The 12,864-nt window shown below is 37.6% G+C and overlaps 7 protein-coding genes across 7 annotated transcripts; 2 read left to right on the top strand and 5 right to left on the bottom strand.

The window, feature by feature from the left end:
* Positions 1 to 6: 6 nt before the first annotated feature.
* Positions 7 to 1,640, bottom strand: BATDEDRAFT_37380 (uncharacterized protein). Its single transcript, XM_006681679.1, has 6 exons — positions 1,601 to 1,640; positions 1,011 to 1,425; positions 761 to 896; positions 481 to 639; positions 268 to 356; positions 7 to 180 (listed from the first exon to the last, which is right to left on the bottom strand). The coding sequence occupies exons 1-6, from the start codon at positions 1,617 to 1,619 to the stop codon at positions 78 to 80; spliced, it is 921 nt and encodes a 306-aa protein (XP_006681742.1). The 5' UTR covers positions 1,620 to 1,640; the 3' UTR covers positions 7 to 77.
* Positions 1,641 to 2,277: 637 nt separating this feature from the next.
* Positions 2,278 to 3,083, bottom strand: BATDEDRAFT_91586 (uncharacterized protein; the record flags this gene model as incomplete). Its single annotated transcript, XM_006681706.1, has 4 exons — positions 2,278 to 2,475; positions 2,546 to 2,688; positions 2,753 to 2,824; positions 2,924 to 3,083. 4 exons carry the CDS (start codon positions 3,081 to 3,083, stop codon positions 2,278 to 2,280), a joined length of 573 nt encoding a protein of 190 aa, XP_006681769.1.
* Positions 3,084 to 3,695: 612 nt separating this feature from the next.
* BATDEDRAFT_91498 (uncharacterized protein) lies at positions 3,696 to 4,157 on the top strand (the record flags this gene model as incomplete). Its single annotated transcript, XM_006681762.1, has 3 exons — positions 3,696 to 3,707; positions 3,858 to 3,969; positions 4,081 to 4,157. The coding sequence occupies 3 exons, from the start codon at positions 3,696 to 3,698 to the stop codon at positions 4,155 to 4,157; spliced, it is 201 nt and encodes a 66-aa protein (XP_006681825.1).
* A 108-nt stretch (positions 4,158 to 4,265) lies between these two features.
* Positions 4,266 to 5,652, bottom strand: BATDEDRAFT_27419 (membrane insertase COX18; the record flags this gene model as incomplete). Its single annotated transcript, XM_006681615.1, has 4 exons — positions 4,266 to 4,469; positions 4,598 to 4,717; positions 4,882 to 5,154; positions 5,275 to 5,652. The coding sequence occupies 4 exons, from the start codon at positions 5,650 to 5,652 to the stop codon at positions 4,266 to 4,268; spliced, it is 975 nt and encodes a 324-aa protein (XP_006681678.1).
* Positions 5,653 to 6,577: 925 nt separating this feature from the next.
* On the top strand, positions 6,578 to 7,744 carry BATDEDRAFT_91499 (uncharacterized protein; the record flags this gene model as incomplete). The annotated part of the gene is made up of 5 exons (XM_006681761.1): positions 6,578 to 6,688; positions 6,755 to 6,841; positions 7,019 to 7,048; positions 7,132 to 7,327; positions 7,443 to 7,744. 5 exons carry the CDS (start codon positions 6,578 to 6,580, stop codon positions 7,742 to 7,744), a joined length of 726 nt encoding a protein of 241 aa, XP_006681824.1.
* Positions 7,745 to 7,985: 241 nt separating this feature from the next.
* On the bottom strand, positions 7,986 to 11,837 carry BATDEDRAFT_17675 (uncharacterized protein). Its single transcript, XM_006681551.1, has 11 exons — positions 11,797 to 11,837; positions 11,674 to 11,719; positions 11,485 to 11,560; positions 11,299 to 11,367; positions 11,072 to 11,211; positions 10,785 to 10,978; positions 10,562 to 10,691; positions 10,379 to 10,480; positions 10,193 to 10,295; positions 8,199 to 10,117; positions 7,986 to 8,114 (listed from the first exon to the last, which is right to left on the bottom strand). The coding sequence occupies exons 2-11, from the start codon at positions 11,674 to 11,676 to the stop codon at positions 8,028 to 8,030; spliced, it is 2,823 nt and encodes a 940-aa protein (XP_006681614.1). The 5' UTR covers positions 11,677 to 11,719; positions 11,797 to 11,837; the 3' UTR covers positions 7,986 to 8,027.
* Positions 11,838 to 12,359: 522 nt separating this feature from the next.
* On the bottom strand, positions 12,360 to 12,829 carry BATDEDRAFT_91584 (uncharacterized protein; the record flags this gene model as incomplete). The annotated part of the gene is made up of 2 exons (XM_006681705.1): positions 12,360 to 12,585; positions 12,690 to 12,829. The coding sequence occupies 2 exons, from the start codon at positions 12,827 to 12,829 to the stop codon at positions 12,360 to 12,362; spliced, it is 366 nt and encodes a 121-aa protein (XP_006681768.1).
* Between the last annotated feature and the right edge of the window lie 35 nt (positions 12,830 to 12,864).

The following is a 12,864-nucleotide window of genomic DNA, read 5'->3' as shown; positions in this document are numbered from 1 at the left end:
AAGAATGAAAAGATGAATCTCGATTGATTTCAGCTACCGCCTTGTTCATTTTATCAAAAATCCTAGCCAAAATCAACCTATGCAGTTTGAGAAAATCGCATGGCAGATCTGTCAAACAGCGACTCTTTGAGTAACTGCTCTTGCACCAGCGGATGGTGAGGGGCTACATCCTTGAGTTGACTTTAAACACAAGACAAAAGCCATTGATGAGTCTATCAGTTGCCCTAAAGGTTACTGGATGCAATTTAAATCATAGCAAATGCTTACCTCATAAACTGATTCAAGACGGAAGTTGGCTTTTGCAAGGCTGTGGCAATAATGACCATGTTGGCAAGAGTATCAGGGTCATTTGGGTTCTAGTTGCGTAAAAGTAATGTTAAATTTAACAATAGGAAATATCACAGTATAGCTTAAAAATAGATGCCAATAACGACCAAAATAGACATATTTTAAATACAAAAGACCAATGAATAGCTGTACCTTGTTGAGTGCCTCGAGCAAGATTGCGTCTGCCTCTTCAAACTTTCGTGCCTGGATCATGGCTACTGCTTTAGAAGTCAGTAGTCTGCACGTACTGGTTCCAGTATTGGCCATCTCCTCAAAGATATAGTATGCTTCTTGATATTTCTCGGGCCCGCCCTAAAGATTCGTATATTGGTATGACATCAATCTAATCAACACACAGCAGATGAAATATGGGTAGATACAATAGCGACAGACAAGTAGAGATACATGGTGAAAGTCTTGCAAATAGACATACCACGGCAATATTAACCCAAGATTCAATCAGTTGAGCAAGAGTGGCATCATCTGCCCAAGATTTAAATAAATCCAGCTCCTTTTTTGCGAGATCTGGTCTGTCCATCTTAAGGTAAACCTGTACCGCCAACGCAATGCTACATCACCATTATATACTTAGTGTTGTCTCTTAACATTGTCTTAAGCCAACACCGAATAAAGATCTTAATCCATGCTAGCAGTAATGATAAACAACATAATCTGTAACCCACCATTCAAGGTGTTTTGGTGCACGAACTAGCAGCTTTAAAGCCTCTTCAGTTTGACCTTCGTGGTAAAATACAGTACCAAGAAGCACATATACCACAGGAGAGACATCAAATGGAATCATTTCAGCCAAAGCGACTGCATCGGCAACAGCTTCCTGCTGCTGGAGTTGATCCGTCATGCTTGCTAAATATCTTGCCAAGATACGAACTGCACGCAGTTCCATGGATGTTTCCTGTGCAGACAATTCTGAAAGCACTAAATTGAAACGGCCATGACAGATATATGCTCTATGCAGCAACACTCTACGGTCAAGCTTTCCCGTCTCCGTGCGGGGAGTAGTGGCAGGATTTGTGGCCTCATTGATGACAGTCTGGAATGAACCCAAATAAAACTGGTTCTTTAAAGCAAGCACCTCATCTAATCAAAGGAAACTCGGCAAGGTTAGCTCAAGCAAGGGACTATCCAATACATGAAGCTGATGTCAGGGTTAGGAAACCAAAGGCCACCGCTAACCAATCTTGTCGGGTTGAAAGAATAAATAGTTTGTCGTATGAATTATATACAGGTAGCATATATAAAAGGTCCAACTCACCAACACTTGCGTCTGCCATTCCTGAATTGATTGACAGTCGTATTCACGTAAAATGGAACACTTGTTATCTTGCAGCAACTTGCTTTTTGTAAAAATGGTAAATATTCGCTGTTTTTCCATTACAAATCGACTCTAATTGGTCTTTTCAACTTTTTAATAAACACAATATTCATCATGTAGTACAAACTATAGTTTTGAACTGAAATGATTTTTTGGTAGTCACACATTGTGCAATCACCAGATTCATCCAATCCAATCCATTCCATACATTAGGTTTGACTAATTTCGATTCAACTTTGTACAGACTCTTGTATTTTAACCTTGCAGATACGCTCACAATATGGTTTAAGAAAACAAGGATCGTGCACTTTAGTCATACGACTGTTTTGATGCCAATTACACAATATTCAGTCTGTACTAGTAGTAGAAAACAAAGACTGGAGACCAACAAGTATCAAAAATGTACCGAGACTAATACAAACATTCACTCGACTTTAATGCAAAATAAACATGAAAAGACCAGTAAACACAATATCCAACAAATCGAGTAGAAATCGTTCCATGAAACTGGCTGTTTATGTATTTTGATATCCTTGTTTTAATGTTCCATTTTGCGTGAATACGGTTGTGAATCACTGATACTGCTGCACATATGACCAATGCAGTCAACTGAAACTCTAAGACTGTAGATTGCTACAGCTGTGTCCAGATATATCCTCAATTAGCAATCTTTTTGTGACATCCTCGACTTTGGTTTGTTCATGATCCTGTAAACTTGAATCCAAGTCTGAAGCTTTAGTCGGATTAATATATACGTATTTATCTTCCGGGATCTCAGACGATGGAAGTATATCAAGTACACCAAGATCCAGATTCTATCAGAAAGAATATAAGGTGAGCATTCTATTACAATTAAAGTTATCTAGAAAATATCATCAAGTATACCATTTCAATAAGTTTCTCTTCTTTTGGTTTGATATACTCAATATTCACATCATCCCTGGATAGATCACCTCGCTCCAGTTGTGAGAATAGCTTTTCATTCGATGACTGCATGGCAGGTAGGAAACTTGACAATCTGCTCATCACTGAAATCGCATTCAAGTCAATATTAGGTATTTCAAACAAGAAAAATCGACAAAAACTACTAACAATCTGTAGATATGTTGGAACGGAAAGTAGCTGGGCGAACTTTGAGGAGGTTCGGCTGAATTGGAAGAGTCCCTACAATAATTGGATGATATGACAATTGATTAGATGGCTATATAGTGAGTTTATTTTGAAACATGAAATAGTAGTCAATTGTCAAATGAAAATATATACCTACTGGAGTCACTTCATGAACATCCAACAATTCTCGTTTCAATGTATCATCAGTGTGAGTGGAGGTCTTTATATTTATATGCTGCTGTTGAGAAGCCTCTGTATGCATATCCTGGTCTGAATTGGAAGAGCAGGGTAATGCTGTTGATTCTGAAGCCATTAGAATCGGAATGAATGCTTAGTGATGCTGACAATGGAAAGATTTTAAAAATGATGTTCAAAAGCCGTGAATTGACATTTTCAATTACAGTTATATTCATGTAAAACAAATCATCTTTTTTGGTAGTCACACATTGTGCAATCACCAGATTCATCCATTCCAATCCAATCCACTCCATACATTAGGTTTGACTAATTTCGATCCAACTTTGTAGACTCTTGTATTTTAACCTTGCAGATACGCTCACAATATGGTTTAAGAAAACAAGGATCGTGCACTTTAGTCATACGACTGTTTTGATGCCAATTACACAATATTCAGTCTGTACTAGTAGTAGAAAACAAAGACTGGAGACTAACAAGTATCAAAAATGTACCGAGACTAATACAAACATTCACTCGACTTTAATGCAAAATAAACATGAAAAGACCAGTAAACACAATATCCAGCAAATCGAGTAGAAATCGTTCCATGAAACTGGTTGTTTATGTATTTTGATATCCTTGTTTTAATGTTCCATTTTGCGTGAATACGGTTGTGAACAAACCAACTCGTTTGCCCAAGTTTTCATTTTTTCCGACAAGGTTTTGCTCAACTTTGTTGTTGCACATAATGGTTCGAGCAGTAAAAGGGGTTCTGCTGGAATGGTAGGCATATACTTTCTTTAATACATACTTTCAGCTTACCTTTTCAACAGACAACGTTAAGCCCCGCTGAGTTTTAAACTCAGCATATACTTGAGATTCATTCAAGCAGTATGTCTTGACTAACTAGACCATACTTTATCTGTTTACCAGCGATCAGGCAGTGAAGCAAATAATCAAGGAGCTTGACAGCCAGCTTCATTTTATTATTGAAGATCTTGATGATACCCATTTATTTATTGGTATGATCTTTCGTTTCAACATGCAGATATTCAGATACTATTTATTGTTTTAGAATAGCGCTATCAACTTGGATCTGCTAGCATACTTATTTTTTCTATTTAAACTATTAGAAGCAGCCAAAGTAGAGCTGGTTCAAGATCGCCTTGAAGATATTCTAGAGGTATTTTCATCTGAAGCCCAAAATTGATGCATAGTATAACGAGTTTATTAATAAATTTGCCACTAATGCAGGAAAACACATATCGTACAATCGATATGTGATACATTCAACAACATTGTGTCGCTAATTATTCGATTACAAGCTCCGATAGGACTTGTCAGGGGTGGTTGGTAAAGTGGGTTGGTCCATTGATTGTAATACAGCACGAGGTTCCTGAACTGACTGCATGCCTATTTTTTCCTTTAAAGAAAGCTTGACTCGGTGCTTTTCAATTACAAGAAATGAAATATTCTGAAGCATGCTATATACTGCTGATGCTAACCAATATAGCGTTATGGCCTTACATACCAAATATATTGCACATTTCAAAATGCCAGCATTCAGATTAGTACATTTTATGGGATACAAACATATTTAGATTCAGAAAATAATTGAAATATCAAGGCAGAACTGCACTATGCTCTTACCATTGGTACATAGGCAGAAATAGGAATCATTAGTATTGCAAATGATCGCATAAACATCCGAAAGGCAATCTGACCAGAAGTTCTTTGGGTATTGGGGTTTGAGCGCAGTGTACTATTCAACTAGACAGTATTATCCAAACCCAAATGTTAGCCATCGCTAGCAGATCATCAGCATCATCTGAGGATATGCTGGAAAGATTCATGGCTGATATCAAACATTATCAGTCCATCATCTTTCAGACCAATTGTCAACCCTATAAAGGCTCATTATCAATGTTTCCAACCTCAATATTAATCAAATGCATAGTACCAATTATAATTGGTGTGATCATGGTTGGATCTGCCACAGTCAAATCGTCAAACCATAGCGTGCCTTCGACATCCATTCCGGCAGCAAATGAGCTTGGCGTTCCAAGCCATATCACTGGAAATGCGGCAAGCCATCGAAGCGCGAATGACATTGAGATGAACAAGGGAATTTGAACCCATGGCAAAATAAATGTATATAATGGGTTACATCGATACTCCTTGTAAAGCTGTGATGTTTTTTGTTTGTACTATTGGTTTTTAAGTTGTAAAATATGAGAGTTTCAAAATGACACGAGTTGGCAGTTAAAGCAGATAGTGATGAAAGTATGGATTAGATATCCATTATGTCTGAATAACTACAATCAAACCGTTTTACCAGATATGACAAAGAGACTTGCCATTTTTTTGTAGTTCTTATCTTGCTGCAAATTACCTGTACGATGGCCATGTTTAAGCTGAAGTCCTAGCGTGCTTTCCCAAGCCATCAACACAGGTTGTAGCTTTCGTAATCGATCTGTTCTTTGCTTGTTTTGAATAGCTAGTGGTAGTGTGCACATTGTTCGTAGAAATATAGTTGTTCCAACAATGACCAGCCACCAAGGAGTACCACTATACAGCTCGAAAGCAATCAATGGTGTTGCATGAATCGTATCCATCAAATTAACCAAAAGAGATACTGGCGACAGTGATAAATCTGACGATTCGATCGATGTAGTGCTGGAAAACTGTTGTTCAGCATCAGCCATATGAGTGTCTGGTAGTTGTATAGTTGAAGCCATTTTTGTATCTGATGAATAAAAGCGTTTTTTATAGAGTCTACAAGATCCAAAAGGCATGGCTTGTCGAGGTTTGGATAGCATTGCATCCAGTACAAGTGGTCGCCACAGTGAATGCATATACCTAGTAGATATATAGATGGTTGTTGGATACTTGATAGGTTTGAAGAGACTGGTGTTGCAATGGGACCAGTGTTGTAACATTGACCGTCTTGGTAATGCCATAGCTAGACTTGTGTAGATTGAATAATGAAAATAATACTATGGGTGCTATAAAGGTTGCGGGTATTGACTGACTGCCAAATCATTAAATAGCTAGCTACTGATTCACAGCCGTATTCACGCAAAATGGAACATTAAAACAAGGATATCAAAATACATAAACAACCAGTTTCATGGAACGATTTCTACTCGATTTGCTGGATATTGTGTTTACTGGTCTTTTCATGTTTATTTTGCATTAAAGTCGAGTGAATGTTTGTATTAGTCTCGGTACATTTTTGATACTTGTTGGTCTCCAGTCTTTGTTTTCTACTACTAGTACAGACTGAATATTGTGTAATTGGCATCAAAACAGTCGTATGACTAAAGTGCACGATCCTTGTTTTCTTAAACCAGATTGTGAGCGTATCTGCAAGGTTAAAATACAAGAGTCTGTACAAAGTTGAATCGAAATTAGTCAAACCTAATGTATGGAATGGATTGGAATGGATGAATCTGGTGATTGCACAATGTGTGACTACCAAAAAAGATGATTTGTTTTACATGAATATAACTGTAATTGAAAATATCAAATTAAACAGTTTCTCTAAAGTGCATGTTATTGAAATTGCATTGGATAAGAGCTCGCAGATCGATCGGAACTACACTCTTACCTCTAGCGTTTCTATCCACAATGCAGAATATTTTGGTCGACAAGATCCGCAAGCAGGAAATAGCAGATAACATCGCTGATATTACCAATAGAATTCAATCTATTCCATGCAAACACTCTTGGCAAAAGCAGGTACGACATTACAATGTCTTTCCATCTACTGGGCTGACTCTAGACTGAGTCTTTTGTCATTACAAGATTCGATTGGTAGCAGTATCCAAAACTAAGCCTGCATCAGATATTGCTGCAGCATATGAGCTCGGCCATCGTCATTTTGGTGAAAATGTAAGGATTGCATTCTATGCCATTGAGATGTAGTGAATATGCAAGTCTGGATTGACTAATTTGAAATGGCTGGCATGACCAAACCAGTATGTAGGTTTCTGGAGATATTTTGTGGTCTTGATATATTTAGTATTTCAACCTTGATATGCTGAATAATGTAACCACACTCTAATTCAGGTGCAAGAATTGGTTGAAAAGGCTTCCATTGTAAGTGTTTTAATGGCATCGCTTACAATCAATAAGCGAGCTATATTATAATCAATTAAACGAAATGTTGTTCATCTCACTAGCTTCCCAGTGATATTCACTGGCACTTTATTGGATCTATTCAGTCCAATAAATGTAAAGCTCTAGCCGATGTGCCGAATCTATGGACGATTGAAACAATCGACAGTTCAAAGAAAGCATTGACCATGAACAAGGCATGTCAGAAACTCGCAAGTCCACTGCGTGTCTTTTTACAAATCAACACTAGTGGCGAAGCAAGTGAGTTATTACCTACTTTAATATTTAGGTTGTCGCAACATCAAAATGAGGTGTTTGAAAAGTATATCTGGCCATGATCTGTTATTGACGAATCAATTGGTGAATTTAAACCTAGCAAAAAGTGGTATTTTACCCTCAAACTGCGTCATGACAGCAAAGGAAATTCTAGATGAATGCGATAAATTGGAGTTGATAGGATTGATGTGCATTGGTGCTCCACACAATGCAAAGAATGATCGCAATCCGGACTTTGATTTACTGGTCGAATGTAAACAACAAATTGAAGCTGCCTTTGGAATGTCAGGTTTAGAGCTTAGCATGGGTATGTCTGATGACTTTGAATCAGCAATTGAGTATGGGTCTACAAACATTAGGGTAGGAAGTAGCATTTTTGGTAGTCGCTCATATACAAAATGATCATATTCTTTGTATTCAAATACATTACTTTATTGATTATATGGAATCCCGTGTACTGTACAAGTTTGTTCAACTTTAAAACACATCCAAGAGATGATGAACTGGAAAAGCCATACTTTTTGAATTGCTGTGATAGCAAGAGAAAATTTAAGCTTTTGAAAGTTTATACTTGCAAACACTTTGATCAAGAGGTAAAAGAAATATTATATCAAATAGAAAATCAGTGCTGAGCTTATAAATTGAATTTAACCAAGGTTTAAAGTTGCATTTAAACAAGATTACTTTATTGACGAAGCAAAGCCTCGGAAAGCGCATCACACACTTTTTGGGAAACTGTCTCATTTGTTGCACGAACGGTTAGTCGAAACATCTGGATATTTCACATTAAATGATGCAAGTTAATAATAGCAATGCCAGAAAATAGATTGTGGTAAAGCAGTGATGATTTGTATACCTGGTGCTGAAGGCTTGGTTCAACTCGGACTAGCACGCCCACTTTTCCTAAATGAGTTGAGCTGAAAACTCCCGCCAAAACACAGTTATTTGGATTGGGATCAACATTTTCCAAAGAAGCAAACTGAAATCCAACAAGAGCAGCCTTTGATGCACGAATATCAATAACTCCATTGGCAGAAAATACTTTTTGAGCTTCTCGTGGAGCTCCGCCAATCTGACGCCATCGTAAGAAAAAATCGTCCCCATCAAGCACAATAGGAGAAATAAACTTGGTGAGAACCACTGGCATTTTGAGGTTTCGGCTTACAGAATGGCCACCAATATTAAATGTGATTGTTAGCATTAACTGTACCACTGGTATATCAATACACTCAGCATTGTACATTTGATGCAGTTGTGTTGCAGATGGAATGCTTGAAGAGATTGGCTGTATCAGATCCATTTTGATTTGATCTGTAGAACTCAGCACAGTTTGAAAATTTGTCAGGGGCAAAACCGAAGACTTGTTTCCAAAGAAGATAGCAATACGGCCAATATTTCCCTCATACTCTGCTTTAATTCCAACTTGAATAACTGTATCCTCATAAAGCACACCGCTTTGTGTAAGCAGCAGCGCATTAAACTTTTCGGTTATATCGTTACTGTCAGCAAGTTCAGGTGCAGAAATTGTTGGTTCATCAACTCCGATTAGATCGTGCACATCAGTATTAGAAGGGATTTTAGCTAATGCAGCAATGGGATCTATGATCTTGGCCTGCGGCGTAGATTTTTCAAGCGTCTGTGCTTCAGACGGCTTGTTTAGCTTTGCATTATCACGATGAGTTTGCAAATCTGCCTGTGCATCCTTTCCACCAATTGTCCAAATTCGCACATCTTCGGTGTCGTGTAGCTTTCGATGAAGCTGGCAGAGAAGGGATGACTCTCGATCAGGGAAACGAGGCATTTCATCGCACACTGCTTGAAGGATTTTATCCTCGGGCAGTGTGACGATTGCCAGATACTCACAAGCTCGCTGCTGAAGCTCGACATCAAGTACATGAGACAGATTTGTAAAAACTTGTATAATCTGTGGTTTGATTTCTGGAAATAGATTTGCAAATTTAAGATATGACGACATTAGCAAACTACGGCACGCTGGAGAGCACATTGAAAAATTGTTGTGTAGAGCAAGAAACTGATCCAATGGCGAACAACCAGGCGATTCTACAATAACATGACCAAATTCACCAAGTAGATATCCCCCGAGTTTGATCATCTTGTCGTGGCAGTTGGGCTGCTTGAGAGCTTGCAAAGTTGTATATGTGGCATACTCTCGAAGATCTTCGTTGTTGGTGGTAATATGGACAACACGATGCCAAATAGCATCGCCAATATGATCTCCAGAAGTAGTCATTAAACTCATGATTACATCAATATACCACGTGTACTCTGTAGCAAACTTTTCAGCAAGAATTGCAATTTTTAAAACCATTTCCTCACGGATCTCATAATCAGCAGAGTTTAAATATGTTAAAAGATCTGTGACAATGTCACGAGCTGAATCAACATCACACATGCTGAACAATAGATCCAAAGCACGCCGGCGAACACTGATATCTTTGTCCTTTAAAGAGTCAATCACAGTTATTCGATGGTTGCGTAAACTAGATAATGGGTCTCCCAAAGCAGCAATATGAGACATTGTTTCAAGAGCCAAGTATCGCAGATTGGTTTCTTTGGATACAATAAACTCTCCAAGAATCACAACCGCCTGACTGATCAAACTATGTCTGCTTTCAAGATGAATTGCCAGATTCACGGCTTCGAACAAAACAGCGTTTTGAGCATTAAGCTGTTGCGGGTTTTTTGGCCGCTCGGGATTAGATAGGATTTTAGATAAGATGGTAAGGAGCTCATCCAATACTGTCTGTGATTGCGCTAGAGCAATTAAAAATGTGAAATATTGGCGGTAAGCATGATGTTTTGCATGCAATAGACTCAAGCTACACTTACGAACAGGATAATACTGGAGAAGGCGCAAAAATTTCACAAGAAGCCAAGGAGCCGGTATCTTGTAGTAAGCATACTCTGAAGGATAATCCCCCCTCACAATAATCTAAACCATACATCATTCAATAAAGGTTAGTATTGGTAAACCAAGAGCTAAACGAGGCACTTTATGCACAAACTATACTAAACCTTGTAAAGTATAGAAACAACTCGAGTAACACATCCGCTGTATGCGTCTGGATACTGCTGGGCCAAGGCAACCACTAAATTGGTAGCAGACAGAGCAACGGACTAAAATCAGATTTTTAAAATAATGAAAAGCAAATAAGCTTAATGGCAATTAAAAAATGATATAAAAATCTCAATATTTACCAGGCTTTCACTACTCATAATTGGTAAAATAATGTCAGCCCACTCTGCACCAGGAACTAAATCAGGAAATTTTCGATATAATCGCAATAGTGTCAGCCCCGATTTTTTCTTGACAAAAGGTGAACGAGAGCTACAAAAACACTCGAGAGCATTCACTATAAGTTAAAGTAGACAAAATAGTTTTCAAATATCAACCCATTTTTTTAAAAGCAATTCTACTCACGAAACTGTGTACAGTTTAAAAATATCATTAATAAGCGACTCGGACATTTCACGACCTCCAATATTAGCTATGGCATGAAGAGCCATGCAGTTGAACACCTCATTGTGACTCTCGAGATCTCGTCGGATTGAATTCACCACAAGTCGAGTAAGTTCATGAGTCTCGTTGAGCATAAGCGTTGCTGCAAGATATCCCTGCAGTTCCAGCAAAAAACTACTGTTAATAATCGGCCACAATTTTCAAAAAAGCAACTCGTGTAATAAGCTCTAGTAAATTTAACCATTTACAATCTGTTTCTCTGAATATTTTGTGGAGCCAAGTAGATTCACTGCTTCGACATGGCCAAAATCAATCTCCCATCCAAGAATATACATATACAAAAGTTTGCAGACATATTTCTTTTTCTGGTATCCACTAAGACTAGAATCTACAACGGTAAATAAGGTTGAATAAAAACACAATTAATCCTAAATCTATACTGGCCAAATTGAATATCAAAACTCGATGCATATACCCTTGAACTTTAACCGGATATTTGCAAGTTCTTTGTTGATACGCTTTTCCTCAAGATCTCTGGCCCGACCTAATACAATAAGATAAACAAATAGACATGCAATACGTATGAAAACTGTAGTAACTGTATAATCTGATCAATGCATACTGTGTAATGGCAAGCCATCAAGAAATAGTGTATTCGTACATGTTCGGAGCTCAGTGATAAACTTGACTAGCCCATTCATCGTATTCCCATTCTGGAAGAATTTACTCTTTACGTCTTAAAACATCAAAAGTATTACAAACAAAAGTCAGATATGAAACTATCGCCGTCCAGTGTTATTGCCAAGATTAAAACCGACTACTCTATCAGAAAAGTGTCACTTAGTCATACCATTGGCACCTATTGCTTTGGTGGGTGTGTTTGGCTAATAATAAACTCTGAATTTAAATGTATTTCTGTAAGTCACGTACTCCTGTTTGTTTGTGTTTCTGTTAGAACTATCTACCGCTGTACCTTGACTTGTGACAACCAAAAGCAATTGTAGATGTAGTCACCAGCTGTAAGAGCCAAAACAGTTTGGCAAGTATCCAATTTCCAAAAAAGTAAACCATATCACGTGATGAATTACACTTGCTTTAGATCAGCATCAATGGATAATCGAGACTACCAATTTAATCAGTATTAGCCATTTCGAAAGCTTTTGAATCTGTATTTGCTGTGGTATTAAATTATATTTCAGTATAAAAATAGTCAACCATCAAAAACACGTTTGCTTTTGATTAGCTTTAAAACAATACATATCACTATATTTGTATTATCCAGTACACTTATTGCTAACCAGTGTGTTATTGCTTCTGTTGTATTGTCGTATTATAGTGTTAGCACATTGAAATACAAACAAGCATTTTTAAATCTGAATCACATCAACACTAAATAGATTTTTACATTGTCTTTCCTGAGCATCTTTATACTTTTGGTATTTAAAATCAGAAAACCGGTTTCTGGGGATTACAAAATACAGCGACGGATTGGTAGGATTTCCAACAATATTTAACACTTTGTGAATTCCTGCTTATTTATAAAGATGCTTTCTTGCCCCTATCATTTAAAATAAAAGCTTGGGGTTTAACAGCCAACGAACCCATAGTTGTTGATTCGGGGACGATAATAATACCCATCAGCTGATTGAACTTGTGAATCATTTCCAAATACAAGTTGTAGATCAGGCAATTAAAGGATTTACGTAGACAAGAGTAGTATGTATAGAGCACCGAATGATACCAGTTTTTTGGCGAGAGTCCGCTGAAATTTGATGAGATTTCATCTACCAGAGTGTTGACAGAAATTTGGTAATTAGAATTGAGATTAAATTTCAAGCAAATAAGATATTTATTATGACATACTACTTTTCAATCTTGGCCTTTTTGTTTTGAATCGGAACCTTTGGCTCAAAGCAGCTTCTGAGTCGAGTCAGCGAGTCAGCAGTCATTGTGTCGGTCAAATCCTCGCTGGACACACGGGGAGAGACAGACTTGATGGCAGTCATAAACCAAGTGAACCAGCGAAGGATTCAGAGAGAGA

This window comes from Batrachochytrium dendrobatidis (assembly GCF_000203795.2).
Source record: "Batrachochytrium dendrobatidis JAM81 unplaced genomic scaffold BATDEscaffold_13, whole genome shotgun sequence".
NCBI classification, from domain to species: Eukaryota; Fungi; Chytridiomycota; class Chytridiomycetes; order Rhizophydiales; genus Batrachochytrium; species Batrachochytrium dendrobatidis.
This window is presented reverse-complemented; position numbering and strand designations above follow the sequence as displayed.